The following is a 13,730-nucleotide window of genomic DNA, read 5'->3' as shown; positions in this document are numbered from 1 at the left end:
ATAAGTTTAATTGATGCAACAACTTTCATATTTATTGCAAGCATGACGCCACTGGCTTGCATAGTTCGGGACCTGTAGAGCTGCACATCGATGAATTTGCTCTTCAGTGTTTAAACTCAGCAGTGAATATTAAACCACAAACTGAACTTCAACACTAAAAACTGGACTGACACTGTTTCAATTTACTTTAATCCCCTATGTGAAGCTTCTTTGACGCAATCTACATTGTAAAAGCGCTATAGAAATAAAGGTAAATTGAACTGAATTTACACAGCAGATGCTCTTCCAGCTGCAATCCAACACTGGGAAACACTCATACACTCTTGCATTCTCACACACACACAAAACGACCAATTAAGCTTAATTCAAATTATCCTTTAGCGCATACCTTTGAACTGTGGGGGAAACCGGAACACCCGGAAGAAACCCACGTGAACAAGGGGAGAACATGCAAACTCCACAAAGAAATGCCAACTGGCCCAGCCGGGACTCGAACCAGCAACCTTCTTGCTCTGAGGCAACCGTGCTACCCACTGCGCCACCGTGTCTATCTATTTAATTATTTATTTGACACTCTTCATAAGTAATAAATGGGTGTGTGTATATAATAATTAATAGATTTTACATTAATTATTTAAATATAATGAATACATTTGTATAATAAAAGTATAATAAATTATTTATAAATGAACACACTGACTTTTTAAGAATACAGATCAACAAATAATTAACTGATGTTAGAATACATGCAATGCCTTTGTGCTAACAGAATTAACAAGACAATAGGGCCATTTTTCATACCTACACAATGTGCTTTACAAGGGCGTGACACTTTGAGATTAAAAATATTGACAAGAACAGAATACATGAAGCATTAAGGAGAGCATGTAATGCAACCAAGTGGCAAATTTGCTTATTAATTCAATTAATTAAATCATTCACCACACAGCAATGTAAAAACCTGAGGAAACATGCTTAAGAATGATAATGACAATCAGTGAACACATTTACATGCACACCAATACACTGAAAATTAGCTTTGAAATAACCTGTTATCCTGGTTTACATGCAAACCAATAACCCAGTGATGCAAGTAAACCATGTTTACAAGACAGACTTAACAAATCATTTTGTTTCCCTCCCAAAAGATAATTTATGTATCAAACTGGGGGCATTTGATTTATGTCAGTGGTCTTGTTTAATAAATCTTTAAAAACTGAAGAGTATTTTAACATGCCAGTGTGAAACTTATGGCTTATATAGCCTATTTTCTTTTTATATATTCTGCTGCATTTTGAATACAGCCCTTCTACTGAAAGAGTACAAGATGAAAACACATTTCAATCATTCTTTGGTTTTTGAAAGCATCTGCATTTGTGGTCTATGGCATCCTCCCTAACTTTAAGCCTTTTTCACTCTTTTCTTTAGGTAGAATTATGTTCCTGACACTATTATTTTAAAGATTCATTATTAGATAGGACAGTATTTAGACAGGAAGCAAAGTTGGAGAGTTAGGGGGAACTCGGGATGCCCTGACGTGCTGCTGCTTTATGTGTCAACATGCTAACCACTAGGCTATTGCGCCGACATGTTCCTGACACTATTATAAGAGTTATTATTGTTTCAATAAAAACTTATGGACAAAAGGTCTTCCAGGCTGAAGCAATGCTAGTTTAAAGGTCCCGTGAAGTGTTTTGAGACACATTGTTATTTGATGTTTGCCAATTGTCTCAACTGAAACACCAAATGAGAGTGAGAGATGGAGAAGCTCCTTATCTTTAAAAAAATAATAATAATACATACAAAAAAATATTTACTTAGATTTCAACAAATAAGTTTGCAAGCCAGAAAAACTCATTTAAAAAATAAAGTATATATGTAAGTAAGACGAAAAAAAAAAAAAAAACATGAATCAAATGCATTAGCATTTGCAACAGAAATGCAGGAGACATTTTAGCTTGTTTTTACACAAAGATTTACACAAACAAAAGTTTGCATAAGATGTTGGACAGTGGGTTAAATTTGATTTTAATAAAAATGGGGGAAAACCTGATTTTTTTTTTAACAGGATGAATTAGTGGAATAGATAATTAAATGATTATTTAATGAAACATGCTGAATGTGGCCTCTTTTCTGTATTTCTGTATTCATGGGCATTGTTGCATTTATTAAAACAAGTCCTAATACTGCACTACTAAATCATGTATTATGCGTAGCAGAACACACCTTTACTTTGAGCTTGCTTTCCTCTGCTTTTCTTTTCTTACTTCTTTCGGCTTTGGAAAGATGCCGTTTGATTTGGATGCCTTTAATTTTAAATTAAAATTCAATTAAGATCGATTAAAAAGGCAGCAAGAGTTGTGATGTTATATTACTTAGGACTTTAAGACAATTTTTGGCTTTATATTCAACGTGAGCAGTTTGGAGAGATACAGTATGTGGAATCAGTGCAGGAATACGTTACATCATTTTAGTTCACCCAATAGACGATCGCGGGCTGGGTTATGCAAAACAGAGTGTGGTGTTGGTGTGTATGTTTCTAATATTTTCTGCTTTTATTTATACTGTTGTTGTGTATTTATTATAGTTTTACGCTACATGTCATGTATTGTAAAGAGCTAATATTTAAATGAAATGTGAAAGTTATTTTTCTTTCTCACCATTGTTGTAAATTGTATCACGTTTAATAAATAGGTTTTGAGCATTGCACAATGCCCTAGGTTTAAACGTTCGCACTTGTCCTTGTGCTTACGTTCACATAAAATTTAAAATAAGATAAGCGGTTGTGGGCCCCTCCAAGAAATGGGGGGTCCTAGGCGACCACCTATTGTGCCAGTAGGCGCTGAATCAGTTAATGGAATACTTTCCCCAATTATAATATTTCTGTCAACATTTACTATCCCTTTACTTCTTTCAAACCTTTGTGAGTTTCTTCCTTTGACTGAGCACAAAAGATGATATTCTGAAAAATGTGGGAAACCTGACTGCCATAATGTCTTAATGCCTACTAAGGAAGTCAATGGTTACAGGTTTTCAGCTTTCTTTATAATATCTTCTTTTGTGTTTGACTCATAAAGGTTTGAAACCACTTGAGGTAGAGTAAAAAGTGAGCCAATGTTCATTTTTGGGTGAACTATCCCTTTCATGCTTGAGTTAGAAATCTGCACACAAGCACACTCTGTATATTGAAAGATTTTGGATGTCTTTCAGACTTACGACAGTTTGCTTCATCCGACTTGTCCTTGCAGTCTGGATCTCCATCACATTTCCAGTTGAGATGAATGCACTCTCCGCTCCGGCAGCGAAACTCTCCCATGGAGCAGTGAGGTTTCTGCGGCTCTGTCCTGCGGCTGCACCGCTCCAAAGACTCGTCAGACTTGTCTCTGCAGTCGGGGTCTCCGTCGCAGCTCCACGGTGTTGGGATGCATTCGGAGTCGTTGCAGCGAAACTCATGTGGGCCGCAGGTGCTGGCGGTAGCGGCGGTGCACTTCTCCTCATCACTGCGGTCCCCGCAGTCATCATCACCATCACATACGAATGTTGGAGCCACACACATACGGTTGCGACACTGGAACTCTTTCGCAGGACAAGCCTTGGCATCTGGGGGTGAAAATGAGAATTTTATACTGTGAATTCCTTTAAATGCATATATGAAATATCATTCAAGATTTTTAAACAAAATTTTTTTATTATTTTAATTTATTTAAAATTATTTTAATGATTGTAAAGATTTTTATAACCACTCAAGATTTTTTTCATTTAAACTTTGATGCATCAATTGCTTTTGTTCATATCTCAGACAGTTCAACCTATTATATTTTATTAAAATATGAATGACAACAGAACATGGGTTATTCTACTAATACTATATATATATATATATATATATATATATATATATATATATATATATATATATAAATATATAATTATTATTATGATTATGGAAAGAACAATAAAGCAAAAAAAGTACACTTACTAAAAAGTACTGAAGGTTTTTCATTAAGCCCACTCCACAATTCACACATTACTGTCTGGCAAGTTTGTGTCCTCTACTGATATGCTAAACAGGCAATAATGGTCCAACATTTCTGACCATTATCACCAATAAAACCTAGAAAAATTGGGCATCAGTTTATTGTAAACCAGTTAAAATATTCCTTTCCAGTTGTCAAAAAAATAATTTGTTACTCCATTTTAGTTTTGTAACTATTAAAAAGTTTTCATTTCAAAATTGTATTATATACATCAGTGTAAAATCCATGTATGGTGGAAAAACATATTCAGCAATTGTTCACCGGGCAAACTGTTCAGTCGAGTCTCAAAAAATGTTGTACTCTCCAGCCAAAATCATGTCACGCGCAGCAATAGCAAACCTCCGCAAACACCGCGACGGCGTCACATTCATTGCGCTCAAGCGAACATTTCACATTTTATATTTGCTCTGCTGTATTTACTAATGCTTGTAATTTTTTATGATTTTTGCAAACACACTGCAAAAAAACGGACTTGATTATTCCAATCTATGTAAATCAATGAAATCTTTTCAAATAGAGCTATTCAATTCACCTGGTGAAATTATATTCATATCACAATATATATTGCAGTAAGACAGATTTGTCCAATATCGTGCAGCCTTAGTAAAAACTATTAAATAGAGACGGCATTATAATGTAGACACTATTAAAACACTGTACATCAACTAGTTGTTCAGTACAGTTCTGTACATACATTATTCTATCTTTCTGAATGCACATGTACAGTGCTCAGCATACTGTATATAAGTACACCCCTCACAAATCTGTAATATTATATTTGTGCAATATTAACAATATTATATCTGTGCATACACATTAGATTAGTTAGTACTAAAGCCAAATTTGGAGCTTATCTTACAAAATAGCTTTTGATAGCGGTCCAAAAACTAGTTCACCCAAATTTATATATTATAGAAAAATATTAAATATAAATCTAAAGTTGTAATTGTTTTTGCAATATTTTGCTTGAGTTTAATTGTTTAGTTTGGTGACTAAAATATTATTTTAATAAATATATCTGTTTAATAAATCTGTTTTGGTTAAATGCACCAATATACATTGCCTATAATCACTGAGAAATGGATAAAAATATGCATTTTCAAAATGGGGTGTACTTAATTATGCTGTGCACTGTATCTAACTAAACTATTTGAAAATAAATTAAACAGATCAGAACAGGATTAGACACTAAACAGCGAACTAAAATATTAATTTAGCTGTAGTGTGCAATAGAGGTGTAAACCTATACTGGTCTCATGGTTCGGTTCGGTTCTGATTATCATGCCTTCGATACGGTTAAATTCGATATCTCGGTGCATCACGGTGCATTGACGATGCTTTCCATATACAGTGTTATATTTTAGGGGGGAGGCTATAACAAGCTGTCTGTATAAACACACAGACACACAGTACCGACTGTCTCTCATTCAAACACATACACAAACATAGACAGCACCAAAGAAACAAACACACACACACACACACACAAACACACACACACTTAAGCCCTCGCAACAGGGAGAGCTCGCGCTGAGTGGAGCAGAAAAACTAACAAAATGGAAAAAAAGAAAAAGAAAAAAGAAGCACTTTTCCGACGGTCCCTTACTGAGAGCTCCTCTCAGCGCGAGCTCTCCTGACTAAACACATATTGCGAGGGGTTAAACGGAGCAGTGCTCTTAATGTCGAGCAAAAAAAAAGAAAGACAGCTGTGAAACATAACCAGCTTTGTCTTTTTGTAGGAAACACACGGACCGGCCCTGAGTTGGCTAAGTGTTGTAAATATTCACGCTCACCTCCCTCGCGACAGAGCGCATAGGAGATAAATGACGTCAGTACATAATAACCGGTTATATTTATTACTGAACCGATACCTTATTGTCCGCGTCTGCATCGCGCTGCACCAAAGAATCAATTAATTTTGACACCCCTAGTGTGAAACAACGCCAACAAAGCCCAATGCCAAACAATGTTCTTTTACTTAACGCTGGCAGAAACCAAACCAGCGTTATCACCATCACTGTGAAATGACTGAATAACATTGATAAATGTTCGCAGGAAATATGGCAAATGTAGCATGAGCTCTGAGGTTTTCAGTGCTGATGTGAGCTCCGTGACCTCACTGATTCAACTGTTCGGCGGATGACCCCGAGGTTCCCACTTCAGTCCCACACTGGCGACAGACACTAAATGGGCTTAACTGTGCTGTAGTAAACGCCTGTCCATTCTTTAATGGGGTCAAACACCCCGCCGGAATAACCGTCCCGAAGAGCTGTAAGGCCACTGGGTATTACATTTACGAAACTAGCCGCCGTGACAAGGATTTGAAATGGCTTACGAGCATGTGATCTGGTGCCAGCCCGTTTGAGCGGATGGGGTGAGAGAGAATCGATTAGGACTGTATGTGACTTTGTGTCGATAAACCTGTAAATATGTAAAGTGTCTGCAAAGAGCAGCTGGGGCTCGTAAAACACTTTCAGCGTCAAAATGGTGACATTATCAAAATTGTATTGCCGGACTCGAAATCAATGTTATTTGTGCTGCTCACAGAAAGGTCATTCTTGTTGTTCATTGCTACACTTTAGCTGATTCATATTTCATATTTCTGCCACCTACGCTGGGTGCTTTTGAAGCCAATTACAATAATGCTCAATGAGATGTGTTGCTAATTGTGTTTTTGCAAAGCTGATTAGTCAACAAGCATCTAATTGGGTAAAAAAAAAAATCCTGCTTGTAAAATAAGCTGTGTTGTCAAACACTCAAAGGTCTCTTCAATGACTATTGAATATCTGAGGGGAAAGGGTAAAATAACATCTCCTGGAATGACACTTGTCGGACAAACTTACGGTTGAAATATGTAGATATTATCTAGCGACATTTCTCTTCCCTCAAGGTCAAGGTGGATAACAAACATATATGTTGTTAAAAGAAAAGAGAATGATTGGGTGTTTCTTGTGTGCACAGCGCATTGGATGGAAGGTTGTGTTTGCTCTAACCAGGAGGAGATTGGATTGGCTGACCCTGCTCTTCTCTCGAGGGACAAGAAGGGCAGCAGTGAAAATGAAAAGGTGCTCAGCCTGTGATGTAGACACCAGCCTAAAACAACATCCTCTCAAAGAGCAACAGAACAAACGCAGACAGCTTTATCAGACGCAGTGAACTCAGACTGTACCGCCACATTCCAGCTGGAATGAAAATCAAATACTCTGACTCCAGAAACTTTCAGAATATGTGAACAGAATGTGTAAAATATATTCACATACTGAATAAATAATAAAATAAAATGCCTCAGTAATAGTCTTGAAACAAATTATATGAATCTGCTCATAATGTGATAAAACCAATCTCACACAATCTTTTCTTTTTTAGTTTTTGGTTTATACATTGGAGTATAAGCCATATTTTATACATTTATTTACAATAAAGGACAAATAGCCTACCAGTTTCAATTTTATTCAAGTCTCAGTCATTTAGTCATGAACTTGTCTTTTTTTTTCTTTACTTCTGCTTTAATTACACATTTCTATTATATTTTAACATGTACATACACGTTTACCAGATACAACATAAACCAACAAGCAAACAAATGAACAAACAAAACAATAGGCTTTTTAGTATTTTACATCAGAATATCAATAGCACCTCTTTACTAATCTTCTATTGAAACATTTCCAACTCCACTGCCTTTTAAAAAAAACATTAAAGGTCCCCAACCTTTATCAAAAATTATGTATTTGTTACTTAATATATAAGTTATTTGTTTTCTTTTAAGTTTGTTACCAACTATTTCTCTTTTGTTACATCTCTCTATATTTCATTTCTTAATATAAGTTATTTTTTGCCATTTACATGTTTGTTGCCATCTCTTTCTCTTTTGTTACCATCTCAATACATTTTTAATACATAAGTATTTTTTCCATTTACATGTTTGTTACCATCTCTTTCTTGTTTGTTACCATCTCTATTTATTTCTCAATATGCAAGTATTTTTTTTTCATTTATATGTTTGTTACTCTCTCTCTTTTGTTACCATCTTTATATATGTTATTTGTTAATATAAGTTATTTTTTCCATTTACATGTTTGTTACCCTGTCCTTTCATTTTGTTACCATCTCAATACATTTTATTTCTTAACATGTTATTTTTTTTTTATTTACATGTTTGTAAGAACCTGTAATAAATGTTGTATGCATCTTTGATGCCACCACATGTTCTCCAGCCTTCGGCGCCTAGACTGCAGCTCTGAACAAGAAGTTTGTCCAGAGAAATAGTCGTGCCCAACAGAGCCAGGTTTCTCTCAATGTTTTTTTCCCTAACTTTCGCCAATTGGTGAAGTTTATTCTTTGTCTCTGTCGCCACTTGCTTGCTTGGTTGGGACTTGTAGAGCTGCGTACAGTGCTCTTCAGTGTTTGGACTTTTAGCAGTGAAAATTAAACCACACTGAACTGAACTAAACGAAACTTCAACTCTGAAAACTGCACTGACACATTTTCAGTTTACTAGAACTTTTTTGTTAAGCTGCTTTGACACAATCTACATTGTAAAAGCACTACAGAAATAAACATGAATTGAATTGAATTATGTTTAATTTACTAATGTTCTGAATGCTGAAGGTAACAAACAGGAGATCACCACCATGATATTGTGGACTGTAAAGGATTAATTAGAAATTGATTATAATTTTAAAATACTTACTTACTTACATAATAAAATATGGGTAATTAAACATATCAACTCCTGCCACAGCACACACACACACGCACACGCACACATACACACACACACACACTCACAACTGAAGCTCATAATGGACTGATTACAGGACTATTTAAACACCTCACATTCACACACACTTTGATGAGTCTTGTTTCTTCATAGAGCAATAAGTAAACGTTTTCCTTGTCTTACCTTACCTTGTTTTGATCCTTGTATGTTTATGTTGTTTTGCTGCCTGTCCAGACCATTCACCTGTTTTTCTTTAGATTATCTATATGTTCCAGTTTGCACCTGTTTGACTTTTGCCTGCCTTGGTGATTCTCTTTAATAAACTGCACTTGGATCCTCACCTTTGTTGCCCCTGACCCCTAAGGTAAACTGTGATACTATGATGTACTGATATTTTCGCCACCCCAAAATCTTGATATGACTTTCCTTGATACAAATGAGCCTAAATATGAAAATAAAATGCAACAATTTGTGGACAACTGCAGAACACAAAGAAAACGGCAAGGTATCATCAAGACCTTTCTAAAACTATTGATTACAATGCATCATTAATTGCAACAGTTTAAAAAAAGATACTGTAACAGAAATTACACCAGCTTCTATCCACATCATTAGTCCTGAATTAGTCCACCATCATTTATTACTTCTGAAAAATACAATAAAAACTTTTACAAAGTTTGTAGAAATTATTTTTCTGGTTATAATGAAAAGTGCATTGGTTTTTAATAAAAACTGTAATGGTGCCTTTTGGTCTATATTGGTAATTTGTGTAATTGGTTGCATGTTAAACAACTCAAACGTTTTATTAATTATATACCAAAAATAAAAACAACACACTTGGAAACTTTAAATTGTAATGGTTTTAATAGTTGAAAGATATTGGTTTGCAATTATTTTATGGTATTTGTAATCCAAACCATTGGATTTTTTGTGAAGTTGTTCGCTTAAACAAATGTCTTTGAGATTGACTAATGTTTTCCGCATCGGAAAAAACTTCAGCATTGGGAAAAGACTAACATGTTGATATGGTACTTTAAGAACAGTTTTAGATTTGGTGGATTTCCACCTTTCCCAACATTGCAGAGACATAAAAGAGTATATTGTAGATAGTGGAGACATATAGAGCTCTAAGCCAGATTGACTTTGTCACTCAAAGGCTGCTGATATATCTCTGTGTGGATTCTGATGCTATCTCATTTAGAGGTCAGGCATAGCAGTGAAAAGATTCTAAAAGAGTGCAAAGAAAAAGCTGAAAGCAGGTCACTTGAATTTCACTGACCAATGTCAAATGCTCATTCCCCGTGCCAACAACAGACAGGCAGTAGATAGGGCTTTACATTCACAAGATCTCTATGACCTTGAACCACAACCAAGCAAACAACACAGAGCTAAAACTAAAGAGCAGAACTGAAGGTGAAAGTGATACCTGCAGCTTTTCTGACTGAGAGACAAGACTGATTATTTATGTAAAAGATATTGTATATTAAGGAACAAACCATTTTATATGGTCAACCAAAATATTAAGAAAAATATAAAAACAAAACTAGCATAATGACGAAGCAGTGGCGCAGTAGGTAGTGCTGTTGCCTCACAGCAAGAAGTCGCTGGTTCAAGCCTCGGCTCAGTTGGTGTTTCTGTGTGGAGTTTGCATGTTCTCCTTGCATTCGCATGGGTTTCCTCTGTGTGATACAGTTTTCCCCACAGTCCAGTAAAGGGACTAAGCTGACAAGAAAATGAATGAATGAATGAATGTTTAAAACACTGATTAATTCAGGAAAGAACCAAGTTACCATTTTAAGGGTAGGGGATAAACTATTTTATTGCTTTCATGTGTGAGTTGTTGAATTATTCACTCAATATTCAAATCATTTGATTCTTTTGAGAATGAAACAAACAAATAAATCATTGATTTAGTTATTTTATTCAAAACATTGACTGATTTAGTTAATATACTGAAATATAACAGTAAATATACTGAAAATAAGTGAATTTTTATGACTTCATGACTAATTAAGTAATTTAACTAATTTGCTGAAAACTTTAATCAGGAAAGACTGTCTTAATGAGTGAGTCACTGAATCATTCATTCAACAATTTTATTCAAAACAGTGATTCATTAATTAAGAAACAAGTGAATCTACTGAGTGAGTCATAGATTTATTAATTCATTCAATTTGTTTAAAACACAGATTCATCCAGAAAAGAAACAATGGACTGTTTTTATGAGTCATTAAATCATTAATTCGCCCATTTTGCTCAAAATACTGATTCAATCAGAAAAGAAGCAAGTGATTGTCTTTATGAGCAAGGCACTGAATCATTCAATCAACCATTTTGTTAAAAACACTGATTCATTTATGAAAGAAACAAGCAAATCTCATGAGTGAGTCATTGAATCATTAATTCAGTCAATTTGTTTAAAACACTGATTTATCTAGGTAAGAATCAATTGACTATCTTTATAAGTGAGTCACTAAATCATTCATTAAACCTTTTTTTCCAAAACATTAATTTATCCATTAAAGAAACAAATGATTGTCTTTATGAGCGAGTCACTAAATCAATTATTCAAACTTTTTGTTCAAAATATTGATTCATTCAGGAAGGAAACAATTGACTGTCTTAATACTGAAACATTCAGTCAACCATTTTGCTTAAAACAGTGATTCATTCATTTAAGAAAAAAATTAATATCGTGAGTGAGTCATTGAATCATGAATTCATTCAATTTGTTTAAAACACTGATTCATACTGGAAAAAAAACAAGTGACTGTCTTTGAGTGAGTCACTGAATCATTCCTTCAACGTTTTTGTTCAAAACAGTGATTCATTCACAAAATAAACAAGTAAATTTCCTGAGTGAGTCATTAAATCCTTAATTCAACTTGTTCAAAACAGTGATTAAAAAGATAAATAGGTGAAATCTTTTTTATTTCAAACAAAAATATACACTTCACCTTAAAAAGACCAGAACTCTTTTAAAGCAATACTCACTCTAAAGATATTTCAGTTTAAATGAGCAACCGGCTTCTAAGAGAACAAGCCACCGGGGGCAGGTTTAGCACTGAAGCTCATGCTACGCTCAGCAAATGGCCCAAGGCACAAAGTCAGCACAGAGTTAATGGTGCGTTCACCACTGTCCTCCATCAGCCTGTATTATTATAGTATCTCGTATCAGAAAGACTTCACTCCTCCGGGGAGAAAGACTGTAACCGTGAAGCACTGAGCTGAGGGGACAAAATGCCACAAACATACTGAGGCAGCTAAAGACTGAGAAGCTTTGGACAATATCCCTTCCATGAAGCTTTTCCCAGTGCTGACAACAGCACCTAGAGGCATAGCGCACAGAAAAGAGGATACTAAGAAATAAGAAATTGAAGAGGACAGGGAATTAGTTCAGGGCAATCATTCGTTGAGCCCTATTGAGGTTCATTAGTCAGCCACGAGCTCAGAAGGAATAAGGCAATTTGTTTGGCAACTCTGGCTCCTCTTGTTCGAGGAAAATAAACCAGTAATATCTATGTCAGTGAGCTACTGTTTCAAATAAACTTGAATTCACACTGTAAATAAAATATCTTGTGATGTACATAGTCCTGGAAACTACATGTTTGCATCTTTAGCATTTTGATGAGCAAGAATCACCAAAGTTTTCGGAAAACGCTTTAGAAGATGGATAATTATAATTAATATCAATTATAGTTAAATACATAATCGTGAATTATAATAGCACATTATTTACTGCAATTTAAATAAGGCATGTGTTGCAGCCTGTCAGATTTGGTAATTCCTGTGTTATATGCACAAACATTAATAAAAATGACAATGAAATGACAATCTATATACTGTATGTTCTATCAAATGTTTAATAAACCTAAAGTGACAACCAACTGATTTTCTCAGCTCAGTAATTTTAGGTTAATGTCTATTTTGCTATTGGGAGGAAAATGTGTGCCATATATTTGCATATTTATCAAAACAACACAGCAAAACAGCAATGTGGATGTATCTGGGAAATTTGCAAACAGAATACTCTTGCTTGCTTGAGTATTTCATGAAGAACAAACAGTGCTTCCCACACATAGACTTTAACCCAGGTATATTAACAGCCGCCCAAGTATATTTGGTGATCTTTTTTTTTTGCTATTATTATCATCTTTTTACATAATATGTATTTGCCCGCAATAGCTAAACGCCCGCGATTGATAAACCAGTAGAAAATTTTCTCTCTTTTACCTGTTACGTAGACCTACTGCTCATTGTATGTGCATGAAAACTGTCAACACTATCAAAAAGTAATCTCACATGCTCTGCAGATCCTCAGAGGCATGTCTTTTTTGGCACTTAAAAAATGTGTTGGGCCGCGGATTCTAAATCTCCTTTAAGAAAGTAAATTTTCTTTTCAGCTTTTGCTTTCTAAACTAGCTGTTAATTATGTGTTTTTGCATACCTTTCTATTTAAGCCTATTTATGCTTAGCTTTGAAGCTGACAGTGTGGGCACCGTAGCAAGAGCAAGAGAAACATTAAATAATTAATTCTTTAATAAACGACTGAGAAAAACTTTACTATATGGATGAAATTACATCAATATTGGCTGTACAATAATTGTTCACCATTAGAAAGAGTCAATTAATAAATAAATCAATTAATTTGTCTTATTTAAATATTCTACACTTTTTATTGCTATAATTATTACATTTTTTTAGCAATATTGTCTCTTTTTTTTCTTTTTTCTGTTATTTCTCATTTTTTGTACATTTGATTAATTTTAAGATGTTAATACATTATATACTTTATAAATATCTAAAATGCTTTGGCATTGATGTACAAAATGTCATGCAATATGGAAACTGAAACTTGAGAAAGAGAAAGACAGAGATCAGCATTTTTTAGGCATAAAAGTTAAAATAGTGGTTTTTTCAACCCAAGCTCATTTGACTATGTACCGCTATATACATTTCTGGAGAGAGCA

General features: G+C 34.6%; 1 protein-coding gene across 4 annotated transcripts in view; it reads right to left on the bottom strand.

The window, feature by feature from the left end:
• Positions 1-13,730, bottom strand: part of lrp8 (low density lipoprotein receptor-related protein 8, apolipoprotein e receptor) — a 290,837-nt gene that overhangs the window by 93,214 nt on the left and 183,893 nt on the right. For all 4 annotated transcript variants that reach the window (XM_087255654.1, XM_087255652.1, XM_087255653.1 and 1 more), the window contains 1 exon segment: positions 3,217-3,600. In XM_087255654.1, coding sequence (XP_087111780.1) covers positions 3,217-3,600 — 384 coding nt within the window.

This window comes from Danio rerio, chromosome 6 (genome assembly GCF_052040795.2).
Source record: "Danio rerio strain M-AB ecotype USA chromosome 6, GRCz13ab, whole genome shotgun sequence".
Classification (NCBI taxonomy): domain Eukaryota; kingdom Metazoa; phylum Chordata; class Actinopteri; order Cypriniformes; family Danionidae; genus Danio; species Danio rerio.
Note: the sequence above shows the minus strand (reverse complement) of the source record. Positions and strands in the feature narration are given on the sequence as shown.